General features: G+C 49.2%; 1 protein-coding gene across 7 annotated transcripts in view; it reads right to left on the reverse strand.

The window, feature by feature from the left end:
- Positions 1–17,034, reverse strand: part of arhgap40 (Rho GTPase activating protein 40) — a 176,121-nt gene extending 159,087 nt beyond the window's left edge. For 4 of the 7 annotated variants that reach the window (XM_072515020.1, XM_072515019.1, XM_072515018.1 and 1 more), the window contains exon 1: positions 16,811–17,034. In XM_072515020.1, the coding sequence (XP_072371121.1) occupies positions 16,811–17,019 (209 nt within the window). In that variant the 5' untranslated portion in view covers positions 17,020–17,034. Of the gene's footprint in view, positions 1–16,570; positions 16,639–16,810 lie in introns of those variants that run through there. The other 3 variants (XM_072515022.1, XM_072515021.1, XM_072515023.1) reach the window with 2 other exon arrangements.
- Positions 17,035–18,601: the final 1,567 nt, after the last annotated feature.

Consider the following 18,601-nt stretch of genomic DNA (forward strand, 5'->3'; position numbering starts at 1 on the left):
TCTTGGCCTTCACTGCCATTCAATTTGATCATGGTTGATCTCATCTCAGCCTCATCTTCACTTTCCTGCCCACTCCCCATAACCCTTCAACCCATTATTAATTAAAAATCTGTCTGTCTCTTCCTTAAATTTACTCAATGTCCCGGCATCCGCCATACTGTGGGCTAGTGAATTCCACAGATTCACGACCCTTTGAGAGAAGTAATTTCTCCTCATCGTTTAGCACAGGGCTGAATCGCTGGCTTTGAAAGCAGACCAAGGCAGGCCAGCAGCACGGTTCGATTCCCGTAACAGCCTCCCCGAACAGGCGCCGGAATGCGGCAACTAGGGGCTTTTCACAGTAACTTCATTTGAAGCCTACTTGTGACAATAAGCAATTTTCATTTCATTTCATTTAAATCTTCCATCCCTTATCCTAAAACTATGACTTCTCACTCGAGATTTCCCCACAAGAAGAAGCATACACTCTATGCCTACTTTGTCAATGCCTACTTTGTCAATACCTTTTATCAAGGTATCGGCCTAAACTGCTCAATCTCTCTTTATAAGACAAACCCCTTGTCTCTGTAATCAATCTACTGAACCTCTTCTTAACTGCCTCTTAAGGCGCCAGAATGTGGTAACTAGGGGCTTTTCACAGTAACTTCATTGAAGCCTACTTGTGACACTAAGCAATTATTAATAATATTAGCTACTCTCTCCCTTTTATATACATAGAAGCTTTTGCTATCCTTTTTTATATTTTGCGCAAGTTTTCTTTCATAATTTACATTGCTCTTTTTATTATTTTTAGTAACCCTTTGTTGATCTTTAAAAGTTGCCCAACCTTCCAGCCTGCCACTGGCCTTTACAATATGGTATGCCTTTGTTTTTGTCTTTATGTTTATCCTTAACGATGGGTGTTTGTCCCCTCTCTTACATTGCACTGAACTGTTTCTCTTTCCCCGTAGACACTGCCAGAACTACTGAGATTTTTTCCAGCACTTTCTGTTTCTATTATGTCAGAGAAAAATTGTGTTCCAAAGAAATCATGCCAAACGTCTACTTCAGAATTAAACAACAAAGCATGGCACATAATTTTGAAAAATAATAACCTGTTTTTGCAATCTTGTCTACAATGTAGGCGAGGGTATGCTAAAAACCTCAAGGGTGCGATTCTCCAAAATGGAGACTAAGTGTTCGCGCCCTCGTGAATGCCGTCGTATTTCACAACGGCGCAAAACCGGCAGGGGGGCTACCGATTCTGTCCCCCACAAGGGGCCAGCACAGCGCTGGAGCGGTTCATGCCGCTGCAGCCACCCTTCCTGCCGCCAAATGGGCGCCGTGCCAACCCACGCATGCGCAGTTGGGCCGCGCCAACCCGCGCATGCACGGGGGACTTCTTCAACGCTCCGGCCCCGACACAACATGGCGCGGTGGTTCTGGGGCCGGAAGCGGAACAAAGTAGGCCGGGGAGGGGAGAAAGAAAGAGGCCGGCACGCCAATCGGTGAGCCCCGATCGCGGGCCAGACCCCATCGAAGGCCCCCCTGGTGAAGGAGCGCTTTTCCCCGCCCCACAGGCCACCGCCCGACCCTACACGCAGAGTTCCCGCCGGCAGCGACCAGGGGTGAACGGTGCCGGCGGGACTCTGCCGTTTCCGCGCGGCTGCTCTGCCCATCCGGGCCGGAGACTCGGTGGCCTGGCCTTGTACAGCGGCCCGTGACCGGCGCTGCGCCAAACGCGCCGGCGCAAATGGTGCCGATTCTCCGCAACTCGGAGAATCACGTGCCGACGTAGTGCGGTTGTGGCGATTCTCCGGCCTGGCGCGGGGCTCGGAGAATCGCGCCGCAAATGTTTTTCTGAAAAGTCATACTAAATATCAGCCCATATGCCACCTTTATTCCTTGAAAAATATTGCCTATTAGAATGACAATTTTCATCCATGAATTAACAGGTGCCCCTATTTAAAGGGGCAAAACTGCTTGGAGGGATTTCCATAAATAATGGAGAAAGGAAAATGAATGCTTTGCATTCAGTAATTATTTATTTAAACCTTCTTAAAATCATAAATACACGGGAAGTAACTAGAGCAAATTTGTAAGAACAATAACATTTTAATCATGCCCCTCCTCTTATTTTCTCTTTAGTTTTTCCAATTGAGGGGCAATTTAGCATGGCCAATCCACCTACCCTGCACATCTTGGAGTTGTTGGGGGGAGACACACGTAGACACGGGAAGAATGTGCAAACTCCAAACGGGGCCAGAATCGAACCCGGGTCCTTGGCGCCATGAGGCAGCAGTGCTAACCACAGCGCCACTGTGCTGCCCGCCCACCTGTTTTAAAATGAGCATAGGTGTTGTTACGTTTTCAACGTAACAAAAGTTTAGCTGTACTATCTGACCAGGTCCAGACTTGTAAAATAATATTTTAGTCTTAAATTCTTTATGCCACCTTCCTAAGCCTCGGTCGTCAAAAATTAACACAAAATCTTCAATACACAGGGATCTGCATTTTTACCTCAATGTTCAGTGACATTGAAGCATTGTGAACAAACCACTACCTCTGCCATTGAAGGTTGATGGAGGTAACATTTTCATCCCTGTTTGTTAGTCGGAGTCTGCAAACAATAATATCACAAAAAAAATGGATGGTTTTCAGTCAAACGTGGTACACAGATAGAATAGCGAGAGATTTTTACAAGGCCTTAGGTTGTCTTATTTAGAATGTGTTGATTGTTTTAGAATCTTGTGGATTGTCTCAGCTGCTGTGGTGGAATCTGTCAAAACGTGAGCTGCGTTTCCTGGGCAGGTTGTTAAATGTAGATTGGCCTGAGGCCTGCTCAGTGAGACAGAAGCTCTTAATAAAAAGATTTAATTTTTGAGCTTTGCAGTTTATAGAGCCTCAAGGAAGAGCCACGTAATTGTAAAAACATCGAGTTAACTTTAAAATAAATACCCAATAATTTTTTTCCAATTAAGGGGCAATTTAGCATGGCCAATCCATCTACTCTGCACATCTTTGGGTTGTGGGGACGAAACCCACAGACATGGGGAGAATGTGCAAACTCCACACGAACAGTGACCCGGGGCTGGGATCAAACCCAGGTCCTAAGTGCCGTGAAGCAGCAGTGCTAACCACTGCGCCAACGTGCTGCCCGCGTCTCTTCATTGACGTCAGAAACAGAGTTAGCATTTCAGGGTGACCCTGTCATTTGGACAAAAACTAATGAGCCTAAAATCTCTCCACAGATGCTCTTCGAGCTGTTGAACATTTAAAAAATGCATTCTGCTTTTATTGTAGGAGGTATCCAGGTTTGATTCCAGTCAGGGCTGAATTGGCTGATTTCATCCCAATGGAAAATTTTGAGTAATGGAATGCTCCAATTGGTCTCACAGTGTCCCTGGGATTGAGAATGGGAATATTCCTGTGCCTGATTACGATCTAGTGATCCATATCTACAGAGCAAGTCAACACAGGATCAGGCTCAAATTTAATGCCATCAACAGTTGAATAATTTACCAAACTCATTGGGTATAATGAGAATGTTCCATGAGCATGAATGATGTCTATCAGGGTGAGGTACCAGAGAGCTGAACAGCAAGAATCAGGAACTTCTATGGAAGACAAAGAGAAAAATATCAAAAATAAAAGGAAAGGTTTTCAACTTGAGCCGAGTTACAGCATTCTTTGCTCTGCAATCGAGGGTTCAACTCCCCCACTAACTTCACAACTTGAATGCAATCTCTGGTGATCTTTCAGTGGAGTGCTGTATTGTTCAACATGCCTTCTTTTCACCAATACAACAAACTGAGACCTCACCTCCCTGCTGTTGAATATCTCACGGCAATTTCTGAATAAGAGCTGGTGTACAGCTGGACTAAAGTTCCTTCCTAAAATAGATGAAGTTGTCATTATTATTATTGTTTGAGGGGGAAATGGCAGCTGATTTCACTTGCACAGCAATAGCAATAACTTCCAAGTCAAGTACTTTGCCAAGGGCTTCCTCGTCTTGTCTTGAGAGATATGTGCCTGTACTTTTAAATGAGAATTTTACGAAGTATTACAATAGAACAAGTGAAGAGGGCGCTCAATACAGCTCACACCTCTTATCACACCATGAAACTCAATGTTGGGCGGCACGGTAGCACTGTGGTTAGCACTGCTGCCTACGGCACCGAGGTTCGATCTCGGTCCTGGATCATTCTCCGTGTGGAGTTTGCACATTCTCCGTGTTAGCGTGGGTCTCACCCCCACAACCCAAAGATGTGCTTGGTAGGTGAATTGGCCACGCTAAATTGCCCCTTAATTGAAAAAAAAAGAATTGGGTACTCTAAAAAAAATTTAAAATCAATGAAGAAATGCACATTATCTGTGCAGGTAGCAACTCGCAGTGCTGTCTGCCCAGGGGTGGTGGATGCTCATAGCAGCTCTATATGATTCAATTTCTCACCCTGGTTCTCTGAACATTAATATTGTGATATTCTCTGCACACGAGTAGGAATTACACAAATACATTGTTGCATAACAATTTAGAATAGCTCGATTTGAAAATAAGCTAAACCCTGAAGCTTTTCCCCCCAGGGAATCACTGGGCATAATACAGGCTTTACATACTCTTCCATTTTTCAGTCTCCCTTTGAGTCAGTTTCTGGTTCCCAATAACTTATAACAATTTTATCCTATGTTAGAAAATAATCCATCCATTACCATTTAATATTGGTTGTTTAGCACAGGGCTAAATCGCTGGCTTTGAAAGCAGACCAAGGCAGGCCAGCAGCATGGTTCAATTCCCGTACCAGCCTCCCCAAACAGGTTCTGGAATGTGGCGACTAGGGGCTTTTCACAGTAACTTCATTTGAAGCCTACTTGTGACAATAAGCAATTTTCATTTCATTTCATTAGTGTAAGAGCACACTATTTATCTTACTACAGTTTTACACCAGTGATTCCAAATTAGTCAAACTAATAAAGCTTTATATTAAACCCAAATACAGGGAATGTTTCAATTTCTAAATCTCTTCCCTTATTGTTTATTCTTTCGTATGATGTGGGCACTGAAAGCAAGGCCAGCATTTGTTGTCCATCCTTAATTTCCCTGAAACAGAGTGGCTTTAGAGGCCAGTTCAGAGGGCAGTTAAGAATCAACCCCGTTGCTGAGGGCCTATAGTAACATGTAGGCCAGACCAGGTAAGGATGGCAGATTTCCATCCCTGGACAAGATGGCTTCATAAAACAATCACCAATGGTTTCATGGTCTCCATTACGGAGACTGGCTCTTTATTCCACCAGCTGCCATGGTGGGATTTGAACCTATGTCCCCAGAATACTAGCTTGGGCCTCTCAATTACTAGACCAGTGACATTACCACTTTGTCACTCTCTCCCCATAATAAAGCAAAATCTATGTGTATTTGATTGAAGACTTATTTTCAGTGTTTTATAATAAATACTACATTGATATTATTGTTTATTATTTCATGGGTAGGGATTTCTACCAACAAATTACAAATCTTTTTGTTTAGTGTTGATTTGAAATCTTGTGTATTAAGATGTAGATTACCGAATTACAAATAAAAACTGCACAGACATATTTGCTACCTACCAGCAATAAACAAAGAACAGTACTTCAATGGGCTAATCAGTAATGTTTGAATTATCTTGTGACAAAAAAACTGTAAAGAATAATGCAGATAATAGATCATTGGGCAAGTGCTTGTTTTGGCACTCTGATTATACCATGCAGCGGAGCAGAAAGCCAGGCTGTTCACAGTTATTACAACCACCAATTTTCTAAATTTTAACCTACGATCCAGAAATGTACTTTATATAATGACAGACAATATAATAAGAAGGTGTGATATTACCATCCTGCCCCCACCAAAAAACTATTGCCATATTATCATTTACCCTGTTATAGGTTATCTTCTCTCCTCCTGCAATTTTTATACTGGAGGACCACTGAATCTCTTCCCAAGACACAAACAATTCCAAATTATTTCCTCACACAATAGTGATGAACATTTATAAGAAAAATCTGCCTGACTGGAATTCTGCCCGTGTTGGATCCATCAATACAAACTCAGGCATGACCTAAACATTTGCAGTTTCCAACATGGATTTGATTGTATCCATCACGTAGGCCTCATTTGAGTATGGACTCAATGCTATGTAGAGGGGAGTTGACTAGCAAATAGGTCAAACACAAATTCATGAGTATTCTGAATAAAATAATCCTGGTCTTTGTAAATTACATTTCTTCTCGTGAAGTTGACTGTAATTCACACGTCACATTATCATTCATGAGAATGTCTAACTAGGAGAATTAAAAATATTATTTCATGACTAGTCAAGAGAAATTTTTTAATATACTTGGGCAGAAAAGTGGTAAGTAACATTTGTGCCGCACAAGTGCCAGGCAATGACTATCTCCAACAAAAGAGAATCTAATCACCTCCACGTCACAATCAATGGCATTACCTCATCAAGTCCCCCATCATCAACATCCTGGGGATCTTACTGACCAGAAATGTAACTTTTTTTATTAAATAATTTTCATTAAAGGTTTTCATAAAATATCAGTAACAAAATGAGAAAGAAAAAAGAACCCAACAGGGTTAAGTACAAAACACAATCTAAAAAAGCAACCCCCAAACCTCTCCCCCCCCGAACATAAATAATAAATTAACATTAACACCCCGACTTAACACAACAGGTGTATACACCCCCTCAGACCCTCCAGTGTAAATAATATAAACAAAAATAAAGTAACCCCCCCCCCCTCACCCCCGAGCTGCTGCTGCCATTGACCAATGTCTATCTTTCTGCCAGAAAGTCTAAGAACGGCTGCCACCGCCTAAAGAACCCTTGTACCGACACTCTCAAGGTGAATTTGACCCTCTCCAATTTAATGGACCCTGCCATATCGCTGATCCAGGATTCCACGCTTGGGGGCCTCGCATCTTTCCACTGAAGGAGAATCCTTCACCGGCCTACCAGGGACGCAAAGGCCAGAATTCCAGCCTCTTTCGCCTCCTGCAGTCCCGGCTCCTCTGCCACCTCAAATATTGCGAGCCCCCAGCCCGGTCTGACCCTGGATCCTACCACCCTCGACACAGTCCTCGCTACGCCCTTCCAAAATTCCTCCAGCGCTGGGCATGCCCAGAACATATGGGTGTGATTTGCTGGGCTCCCTGAGCACCTAATACACCTGTCCTCACCCCCAAAGAACCGGCTCATCCTTGTCCCGGTCATGTGTGCCCTGTGCAGCACCTTAAACTGTATGAGGCTGAGCCTCACGCACGAAGAGGAAGAATTCACCCTCCCTAGGGCATCTGCCCACGTCCCCTCTTCGATCTCCTCTCCCAACTCCTCCTTCCACTTACCTTTCAACTCCACCACCGAGGCCTCCTCCTTCTCCTGCATCACCTGGTAAGTTTTCGAGATCTTCCCGACTCCCCCCCCACCGCCCCGAGAGCACCCTGTCCTGTACTGTGTGTGGCAGTGGCCGCGGGAATTCCACCATCTGCCGTCTGGCAAACGCCCTTACCTGTAAGTACCTGAAGGTGCACCCCGGGGGGAGCCCGTACTTCTCCTCCAGCTCACCCAAGCTCGCCAACTTCCCGTCCACAAACAGGTCCCACAACTTTCGTATCCCTGCCCTGTGCCACCCCAAAAACCCTCCACCTGTTCTTCCTGGGGCGAACCGGTGGTTCCCCCGTAATGGGGTCCACGCTGAGGCCCCAACTTCCCCCCTATGCCGCCTCCACTGCCCCCAAATTTTGAGGGCTACCTCCTTGGAGGGAGCGGCAGCGCGCCGTTGCCAGCGCCCCCAGATTCGTACACACACAGGACGCCATCTCCAGCCTCTTCCATGCAGCCCCCTCCCCCTCCCCCTCCATCACCCACTTGCGCACCATTGTCGCATTGGCGGCCCAGTAGTACCCACAGAGGTTGGGCAGCGCCAACCCCCCCTATCTCTACTCCCTCCAGGAACACCCTTCTCACCCTCGGAGTCCCTCGCGCCCACACAAACCCCATTATACTCCTGTTAACCCGCCTGAAAAACCCGCCTGAAAAAAGTCTTCGGAATAAACATGGGGAGGCACTGGAACAGGAACAAAAACCTTGGGAGCACCGTCATTTTGATTGACTGCACCCTACCCGCCAGACAGCAGCAACGCATCCCACCTCTTGAACTCCTCCTCCATTTGCTCCAGCAGCCTTGTAAAGTTAAGCCTATGCAGGGCCCCCCAGCTCCTGGCCACCTGGACCCCCAAATATCTGAAGCTCCTCTCTGCCCTTTTTTGTGGGAGCTCGCCAATCCCCCTCTCCTGGTCCCCTAGCTGAACTACGAACAGCTCGCTCTTCCCCATATTGAGCTTGTACCCCGAAAAGTCCCCGAATTCCCCAAGGATCCTCATTACCTCTGGCATTCCTCCCACCGGGTCCACCACATACAGCAGCAGGTCGTCCGCATAAAGCGACACCCTATGCTCCTCCCCACCCCGCACCAACCCCATCCAGTTCCTCGACTCTCTCAGTGCCATAGCCAGGGGTTCAATCGCCAATGCGAAGAGCAGGGGGGACAGGGTGTCATCCCTCGGTGCAACCAAAAGTACTCGGACCTCCTCCTATTTGTGGCCACACTCGCCATCGGGACCTCATACAACAGCCTAACCCACCTGACAAACCCCTCCCCAAACCTGAACCTCTTCAGCACCTCCCACAGGTACCCCCACTCTACCCTATCGAAGGCTTTCTCAGCGTCCATCGCCACCACTATCTCCGCCTCCCCCCTCCCTCGCCGGCATCATGATAACGTTCAAAAGCCTCCGCACATTCGCGTTCAACTGTCTCCCCTTCACAAACCCCGTCTGGTCTTCATGGATGATCTGCGGCACACAATCCTCAATCCTCGTGGCTAAGACCTTCGCCAGCACCTTGGCATCTACATTTAGCAAGGAAATCGGTCTGCAAGACCCACATTGCAGGGGATCCTTGTCCCGCTTCAGGATCAAGGAGATCAGTGCCCAGGACATCGTCGGGGGTAAAGCCCCCCACCTCCCTTGCCTCATTAAAGGTCCTAACTAACAGCGGGCCCAACAGGTCCATATATTTTTTATAGAACTCGACCGGGAAACCGTCCGGCCCCGATGCCTTCCCCGCCTACATGCTTCCTATCCCTTTGATCAGCTCCTCCAGCCCAATCGGGGCCCCCAGTCCCGCCACCAGTCCCTCTTCCACCTTTGGAAACCTCAATTGGTCCAGGAAACGGCCCATCCCTCCCTCCTCCCATGGGGGCTCGGATCGGTACAATTCCTCGTAGAAGATCCTGAAGACCCCATTGATGCCAACCCCACACCGCACCACGCTCCCTCCCCTGTCCTTAACTCCCCCGATCTCCCTAGCTGCGCCCCACTTCCGAAGCTGATGCGCCAGCATCCGGCTTGCCTTTTCCCCATACTCGTAGACCGCCCCCCTGGGCCTTCCTCCACTGCACCTCCGCCTTCCTGGCGGTCACCAGGTCGAATTCGGCCTAGAGGCTGCGCCTCTTCCTCAACAATCCTTCCTCAGGCTCTTCCGCATACCTCCGGTCTACCCTCACCATCTCCCCCACCAGCCTCTCCCTCTCCCCCCGCTCCTTGTGGGCCCTAATGGAGATCAGCTCTCCCCTCACCACCGCCTTCAGTGCCTCCCATGCCATCCCCACTCGGACCTCCCCTTTGTCGTTGGTCTCCAAGTACCTCTCTATACTTCTTCGGACCTGCTCGCTCACCTCCTCGTCCGCCAACAGCCCCACCTCCAAGCGCCACAGCAGGCGCTGGTCCCTCTCCTCCCCCAACTCCAAGTCCACCCAATGCGAGGCGTGGTCCGAAATGGCTATTGCCGAATACTCGGTATCCTCTACTCTCGCTATCAGCGCCCTACTCAAAATGAAAAAGTCGATTCGAGAATAAGCCTTATGGACATGTGAGAAGAATGAAAATTCCCTAGCCCCCGGCCTTGCAAATCTCCAAGGGTCCACCCCTCCCATTTGCTCCACAAATCCCCTCAACACTCTTCCTACCCGTCCTAGACCTGGAGCGATCCAGTGCCGGATCCAACACCGTGTTAAAGTCTCCCCCCATTATCAGGCCCCCCACTTCCAAGTCTGGGTTCCGACCCAACATACACCGCATGAAAACCCGCATCGTCCCAGTTCGGAGCATACACATTGACCAGTACCACTCTCTCTCCCTGCAACTTACCACTTACCATTATGTACCTACCACCATTATCTGTCACAATGCTCGACGCCTCGAATGACACCTTCTTTCCCACCAAGATCGCCATCCATCGATTTTTGGCATCTAGCCCCGAGTGAAACACCTGACCTACCCACACTTTCCTCAATCTTACCTGGTCTGCCACCTTCAGGTGTGTCTCCTGGAGCATAACCACATCCGCCTTGAGCCCCTTCAGGTGCGCGAACACGCGGGCCCGCTTAACCGGCCCATTCAGTCCTCTTACATTCCAGGTTATCAGCCGGATCATGGGGCTACCCGCCCCCCTCCCCCGCTGACTAGCCATGACCCCTCCTCGGCCAGCCACGTGCCCGCACCTCACACCCGGCCCGTTCCCCACAGCGGCATACCCCCGTCTCGACACCCCCCCCCCCACCCACTCGCTCCAGCTCCTCCTTGACCTTAGCAGCAGCAACTCGATTCTCTCCTCTCCCCCCCCCCCCCCCGGGCTAGGACCCATCTTAGCTGGTTTACTCCCCCCATTGCACTTCCGCAAGTCAGCTGACGCCTGCTGACCCCGGCCACTCCCGCCTCCCCTTCGACTCCTCTCATTGTGTGGCACACCCTCCTCTCCCGCTCCCCATCCACAGGCTCTCCCCCTCCGTTCTAAGCGCGGGAAACAATCCTCGCTTCCCCCCCCCCCCCCCCCAGTTATCGGCGTGGGAAAAAAGCCCGCGCTCTCCACCTACCAGGACCCGCCACCAACCAAAACAGTGCCCAACCTGCCCCATCCACCCTCCCCAACCCGAAAGAGAAAAACACAGAGAAAAAGAAACCCAAAACAATGCAAAGGCCGCCCCCCGCCCCCCCGAACCAAAAATAGGCATAACATATTCACCGCAGTCCCCAATCGCCTATCCCGACCCTCAGTCTGTGTCCAGCTTCTCGGCCTGAACAAAGGCCCACGCCTCCTCCGGAGACTCAAAATAATGGTGCTGGTCCTTGTAGGTAACCCACAGTCACGCCGGCTGCAACATGCCAAACTTCACCCCCTTCCTGTGTAGCACCGCCTTTGCTCGATTGTACCCGGCCCTCCTCTTTGCCACCTCCGCACTCCAGTCCTGATATATCCGAACCTCCGTATTCTCCCACCTGCTGCTCCTCTCCTTCTTGGCCCACCTGAGCACACACTCCCGATCGACGAACCGATGGAACCGCACCAGCACTGCCCACGGAGGCTCGTTAGCCTTGGGGCCTCCTCGCCAACACTCTATGGGCCCCTTCCAGCTCCAGGGGCCCCTGGAAGGACCCCGCTCCCATCAGCGAGTTCAACATGGTGACCACATAGGCCCCCACGTCCGGCCCCTCCAGCCCCTCCGGGAGGCCCATAATCCGCAGATTCTTCCGCCTCGACCGATTCTCCATCTCCTCGAACCGCTCCTGCCATTTCTTGTGGAGCGCCTCGTGCGCCTCCACCTTTACCGCCAGGCCTAAGATCTCGCCCTCATTGTCAGAGATCTTTTGTCGAGCCTCTCGGATCGCCACCCCCTGGGCCGTCTGTGTCTCCAGCAGCTTATCAATAGAAGCCTTCATCGGCTCTAGCAGGTCCGTTTTAATCTCTCTGAGGCAGCTTTGGATACCCTCCTGTTGCTCCTCCACCCGCTGCCTGGTCTCCGCCCGCCGCCATTTTGTCCCTCTTCCCACCCTTCTTCTGGTCCACCACCACCTTTTCTGTCGCCCCGCTCCTAGTTAAAGCCATATACTGACGGGGAGCTATTATTAACTCCTTCCCACACCGGGAAACGTTGAAAAAGTGCCCTTGAGGGCCCTGAAAAGAGCCCAAAAATCAGTTTTTGGGGGAGCTGCCGAATGTGCGACTTAGCTCCGCATAGCCATAACCGGAAGTCTCGAGAGGGAATCCTTTTGGCAGTGTTCACTTCACCAATCTGCCCCAAAAAGTCGATGGAAACTCCTGAAAAAGGTCGGAGAGTCCGTTCCAGACGGGAGCTGTCGAATGCAAGACCTACTCCTCCATGGCCGCCACCGGAAGCCTCGTCCCCGCTTCTTCAATGGCCTTGGTAGATCTTTTCACGGTTGTTCCCTCTGCTGCTAGAATTCACCTTTAATAGAGGCCCTCAAGTCAGCTTGCAGCTTTAAGCTTGCCCTTCCCAGCCTGCATGTTGGAAGAGGGCCCTCTCTCCCCTGCAGTTACAGCCAAATCTTTTACTGTTTCTGCCGGGTCTGGTAACCAAAAGACATGCCATTCCTGGGGGACACTGTCAGGGGAATGTTGCAGTCTTCTTCCCACACCGGGAAATGTCAAACAAATGCCGTGGGGGCCCTGTAAAAGAGCCCAAAAGTCCATTCCAAGCGGGAGCTACCGAATATGCGACCTAGCTCTGCATAGCCGCACCCGGAAGTCACCAGAAATTTAACTTGACCAGCGACATACATACTGCATCTATGAGAGAAGGTCAGAGATTGGGAATTCTGTGGTGAGCAACTCACCTCTTGATTCCCAAAGCCCGTCCACATTCCATTAGGCACAAGTCAGGAGTGTGAGGAAAAACTCTCCACTTGCTTGGACAAGTGCAGCTCTAACAACACTCAAGACTTTGAACACAAGTCAACACTAAGAAACTCGCTTGATCAATGCTCCATCCACCACGTTAAACATCCACTCCATCCACCAAGGTGCAACATGGTTGCAGTGCCTACCATCTACAAGGTGCATTGCAGCAACTTGCCAAGACTTAGACAGCGTCTCTCAAATACACAGCCTATACAATCTAGACGGTGGCACAGTGGCAGTGGGAGGCACCGTATTTAGCACTGCTGCCTCACAGCACGAGGGACCCGGATTTGATTCCTGCCTTGGCTGACTGTGTGGAGTTTTCACTTTCTTCCTGTGTCTGTGTGGGTTTCCTCCGGCTGCTCCGGTTTCCTCCCACAGTCCAAAGATGTGCAGACTATTCCTTAAGTGTCCAGGTTAGGTGTGGTTACTGGGATAGGGTGGGGTGGTGGGGCAGTGGGCCTGTGTGGGGTGCTCTTTGAAGGTCGGTGCAGACAAGATGGGTCAAATGGCCTCCTGCACTGTAGAGATGATTCTATTCTATGATTCTAGAAGAACAAGGGCAGCAGTCACATGTAAACAAAACCATTTCAAAGTTCTGCTCACCAAGCCACACACCATCCTGACTTGGAAACACATTCCTCATCCCTGCATCATCACCGACATAATAACAAGTCAGAAGGAATCCATGTTATAATGATACACTGACAAAACCAGAATTTATTGCAAATCTACACATTTGCTCTTGCTGTAGGATTCTGTTGTCCCATAGTTGGGTGGTGTTGATAAAATCTGATTTTTTTGAAAATACACAGGAATATATCCCTGTGTTGTTCAGCTTATGTAAGCTTAATTATTTAATGTCCAATGCTCTCACTAGGAAATCTCTTTGTAAATTTTGTTTGGTTTTAATACGTTTCGGATAGGAACATCTGTATCATTGCCTGGTGTGCAGGCTATGGTAAGAAAGTGGCATCATGACTTTGCATAACTGCAACAAATCAACACTACTAACCTTCCAGATCTCTGAACAACACAGGCAACTGACATTTATGATGCTTGTTCATAGTTTGGTACTAAAAGATACAGCCAGGACAAATGTTAAAAAAAGAGACTTGACTGACTGAAAGAGCCACAGACATCAATACAATTGGAAATTTTGGCAACATTAAGAGGGCTGCACGGTGGTGCAGTAGTTGGCACTACTGCTTCACTGCGTTGAGGACCCAGCTCGATCCCGGCCCCAGGTCACTGTCCATGTGGAATTTGCACAGACTCCCCTTTTCTGTATGGGTCACACCCCCACAACCCAAAGATGTGCAGGGTAAGTGGATTGGCCATGCTAAATTGCCCATTAATTGAAAAAAAAAAGAATTGGATACTCTAAATTGAAAAAAAGAGATTAATCAGAACTGTGGGGCCAGATGTATTAATGATGTCACATAGGGTGGAACATGATATTGCAGTCAATTGCCCTGTCCGAGCTGCCAACATCTGGTACAGAACCGTGCAAAGACATCAACTTGAAACTGGTTATTGTTCTTTAAATGAAAGAGGAATAATCACTTGCATTGGGATAATCACTATTACAACAGAAATTACTGATACAAAAGGTATTAATAATACAAGAAAGCTCTACAAATAAAATAATGAGCAGGCAAAGCAAATTAAGGAAAACACAGCATGGCCACCCACTAGGGAGACAATTAAACACAAAAGCACCAATGAAGGGCCATGTCCTGCCTCACTGTGGTAGCCTCCTGTGGTGAACGTATCGCTGCTACAATTTACCACTGTATTATATTGTATTTTGTTGATGCCTTTGTGGGCTCCGCCCCCTCAGGGGTGGTATATAGATCTGCAGCCTGTAGGCGGCACTCAGTACAGAGCAGTCACAGGCAGGCACAGGTCTAGCTTATTAAAACCACTGTTCACTTCTACTAATCGTCTCGTGTGAATTGATGGTCGCATCAATTTAATAAGCTAAGATATCACAACGGAAGCCACCCTCAAACCTGATCGACTGGAACTCGACCCACAGGCAGCTGAAACAAAAGGAATCTTTTCACACTGGCTCCGCTGCTTTGAGGCCTACCTCGCCGCCTCCTCCTCGCCCGCCGTCACCAAGGCACAGAAGCGGAGTCTCCTTCATGCCCGGGTGAGCCACAGAATCTCTGTACTAACCGAAGACGCGGCCATGTACGCAGACGCGGTCACAATCCTGAAAAGACATTACATGAGGCCGATGAACGAAGTGTTTGCGCGGCATCTCCTCACCACACGTCGTCAACACCCCAGGGAATCACTGGAGGAATATCTACGTGACCTGAGGGTACTCGCTCGAAACTGCAACTACAAGGACGTCACGGCCTTGCAGCACATGGAACTCACCATCTGGGACACCTATGTGGCTGGAGTCCGGTCCAACTACGTCAGACAGCGCCTGCTTGAAAAGGGCACCCTCGACCTAGAAGAGACGGTAAAACTATTCACCTCATTAGAGGTAGCCTTCCAGAGCCTAAATGCTTCCCCCTCCGATTTCCTCGTGGGCGCCGGAGGCGCGACCATCACCCGACCCGAGGGTGTCCCAGGCCTGTTCCGCGCGGCAGCCCGCCCAACCCGGGAGCCGCCTTGATATTTCTGCGGTCAGAACCAGCACCCCAGGCAGCGTTGCCCAGCTCGGAACGCGACCTGCAGCGACTGCGGCAAGAAAGGACATTTTGCCAAAGTCTGCGTGGCCCGACCCAAAGTTCCAAAATCGCAGGCCCAACTCACAGGCCCGCAGACCCCGCAGCGTGGCTGTGTGCCTGCCGGTAACGCCCCCTTCTGACGCGTCATCCGCCTCGTGCTCTCCATGGGGGCCGCCATCTTTAACCCTACCCGACACGTGCGACTCATGGGGCCGCCATCTTCAACGCCGCCCGACACGTGCGACCGATGGGGGCAGCCACCTTGGGACCACCCCGCTACCACCGACCACGCCGGCTACCCGCAGCTTGGCCCTGTCACTCTCGACCAGTCACGGCCCAAGCACCTCAAGAACTCCATGATGGCCATCCGGGTCAATGGGCACGAAACGCCCTGTCTGTTTGACTCTGGGAGCACGGAGAGCTGCTTCCATCCGGACACGGTAAGGCGGTATTCCCTCCAGATTTCCCCGCACCCAAACAATCTCCCTTGCATCCGGATCACATTCAGTGCAGATCCGGGGGTACTGTGTCGTGAACCTCGCGATACAGGGCGCCGAGTACGCCGATTTTAAACCCTTTGCAAAGTGGCCAACATAAGAACGGTTCTCTTCCATTGCAATTGACATAAGTTATTGTGGTTCGCTGTTGCTTCGCCCCAAATAAGGTCCATAAAACATTCTGCTGGAGGGCAACGTTTTGATAATGTGTGTGTGTCAATAGTGCAAAGCCATTTAAATATTAAATCAATCGGCAAGGCGCTTTGAGATCGAAGCTGCTGGGTTGGTAATTTAGAGGAAAACTCGCCCTTTTGTTACTTTCCCCAGCAGTTTATTTTTCGCCAACAGATTCCTTTCACCTTCGGCGACCAACAAGTTGCTTTGGTGCCAAGTCCTTTGTAACATGGTAAAAGGTGTGTCCTGTTACATACATAATACCCTCTCCCCCGTAAAAAATAATCGCCAAACAAGGGACTGGGGGTGGAAATCTGATCTTAAAAGGAGCTGATCCCTGTCGGTGCAATTTTCTCGTTGCGCCTAACTGCAACCTGGAAGAAAGACATTTGTTAATAGTTACGTTTCCTCAGATAAATAAACCCGCCAGTACCTCCTCAAACAATTCGTCCCCAATTCCCCGTGCTTCCGCCCTGAGGCAGGGAGAAGGAATGGTAAATCAACCAAGTTTCTCCATGGCAACCGCTCCAGCTGCCCTGAGCAACCAGATCGAGCAGAGCAGCTGCTTCCCCTGAGCAGAAGTTTGGGCGAAAGCCTCTTCTCGCTTTCCCGAGTCTCCCAGAGCGCAGGAGTGTATAGAGAGAGATTGTGCATATGTACATAAAACACCAACCTTTCCGGTGTCAGTGAGAGGAAGGGGCTACAGAAATGTAGGGTGCATGTCCTCGGCTCAGCCTCGTTGGACGATCGCCCCGGAGCAAACGGCGCTCTTGTGGCTCCGCCTGACGTCAGCCTGCAACCCGAGGCGCCTCCACTGCCCTGAATGGGCAGCGGGCAATTCTTCTCCTGTTGCCTTGTAGTCAATGCTACATGTTTATTCATGTCTGCACATTACAATATCCGGGAGCTATTTTTAGAACCCCCTTCGAATTGTGCAATCCCTATGAACTGCTCTTTCTGAAACTTTCTTGAAAAGTTGCACCGTTTACTTTCTCTGTGTTTTCCAGATGGTTTGGAATTCATCTCTTCTACTATTTTAATTAAAATGACACCCCCCGCCCCCGCGCCAATTAAAAAAAACCTCAGTTAATTTGGAAAAACGTAAAGTGTCATATTTCCTTTCCTTAATATTTCCTTGTTTGACTGTCAAGTCATGTGGTTCTGGAATCTCAGATTTCAATCTGACAGCAGCCCAGGTACTCTGGTGGGATAGGACAAGGTATGAAAGTCGCCACAGTTCCCGAGGACCATAGGCAGCTCTCTCCCCCTTTTTTGAGAGAGAGCTGGCTTGTGCTGATTTAACCTGAGGGCCAGCCACACCCCAGGCGAGAGGCAAGGTTGAGGAGGCTGGGCCTTGGTGGATAACTTCAGCTGGTACGGCAATTGAACCCGGGCTGTTGGCGTCCCTCCGCATCAACAAACCAGCGGTCCAGCCAATTGAGCGAACCCACCCCCAAACGGCAGGGGTTAAACAACCACCTGGTTGACCCAATTCAAGTGTTGCCACTGACCTGGGGTCATGCTCCTTTAGCTGATGGCCGCGAGCTCTCTGAATTAACAATAACAGGTAGAAAAGAGTTGTTTGGATTGCTCAATTGTTGAGTATCTTCAAGACTGAGATGCGTGCTGGCGGCACCATCGCATAGTGGTTAGCAATGCTGCCACACGGCGCTGAGGACTCAGGTTCAATCCCGGCCCCGGGTCATTGTCCGTGTGGAGTTTGCACATTCTCCCCGTGTTTGTCTGAGTCGCACTCCGACAGCCCAAAGATGTGCAGGGTAGGTGGATTGCCTTGCTAAATTGCCCCTTAATTGGAGAAAAAAAACCAATTGGGTACTTTAAATTTTAAAAAACGACAGACGCAAAGAGAATCAAGGGATATTCGAGTGGAGTGGGCAAGTGAAGTTAAGGTGACGATCAGTTACAATCTTATTGAATAGAGGAGCAGTCTCAAGGTTGCATTTAGTTTATCGCACACAGGAACTGGGGTAGCAGGCAGGGAGGCAGAAAGTCTGGACTCTCCAGCAATGCTCACACATACTTACAGTTTCTATCATATTGTATAAAGTCATGGGATATATAAATTAGTTCCGTGGAGTAAGTGCATAGTTGTGTGACATATTGAACAATGTATCTCCATTCATCTACTGAGTCATTCCAGTAAACCTCACTTAAAACCACAAGAGTTTCCGTGAAACCTAAATCCCTCCATAGAAATAATTTGCTTTTCAATTAATCGTCTATTGTGACTTAAATAGGACATAAAATGAGAAAAAATACATAGATAAAGACTCAGTTTCTCTCAGTTCATAGTATTGTCTCCAATCTGGCAGAAAGTTGTTGATCCAAAGTTGAAGGACATTTTCCATCACTTCAAAGCAATGGCCTTTTGAGGCAATATTAAACCAAGGCTTTGGCAATGTGATCAAATAAGATTGTCCGCAACAACATATCAGCTGTTTTT

The sequence above is a fragment of the Scyliorhinus torazame genome, chromosome 8, assembly GCF_047496885.1.
Source record: "Scyliorhinus torazame isolate Kashiwa2021f chromosome 8, sScyTor2.1, whole genome shotgun sequence".
NCBI classification, from domain to species: Eukaryota; Metazoa; Chordata; class Chondrichthyes; order Carcharhiniformes; family Scyliorhinidae; genus Scyliorhinus; species Scyliorhinus torazame.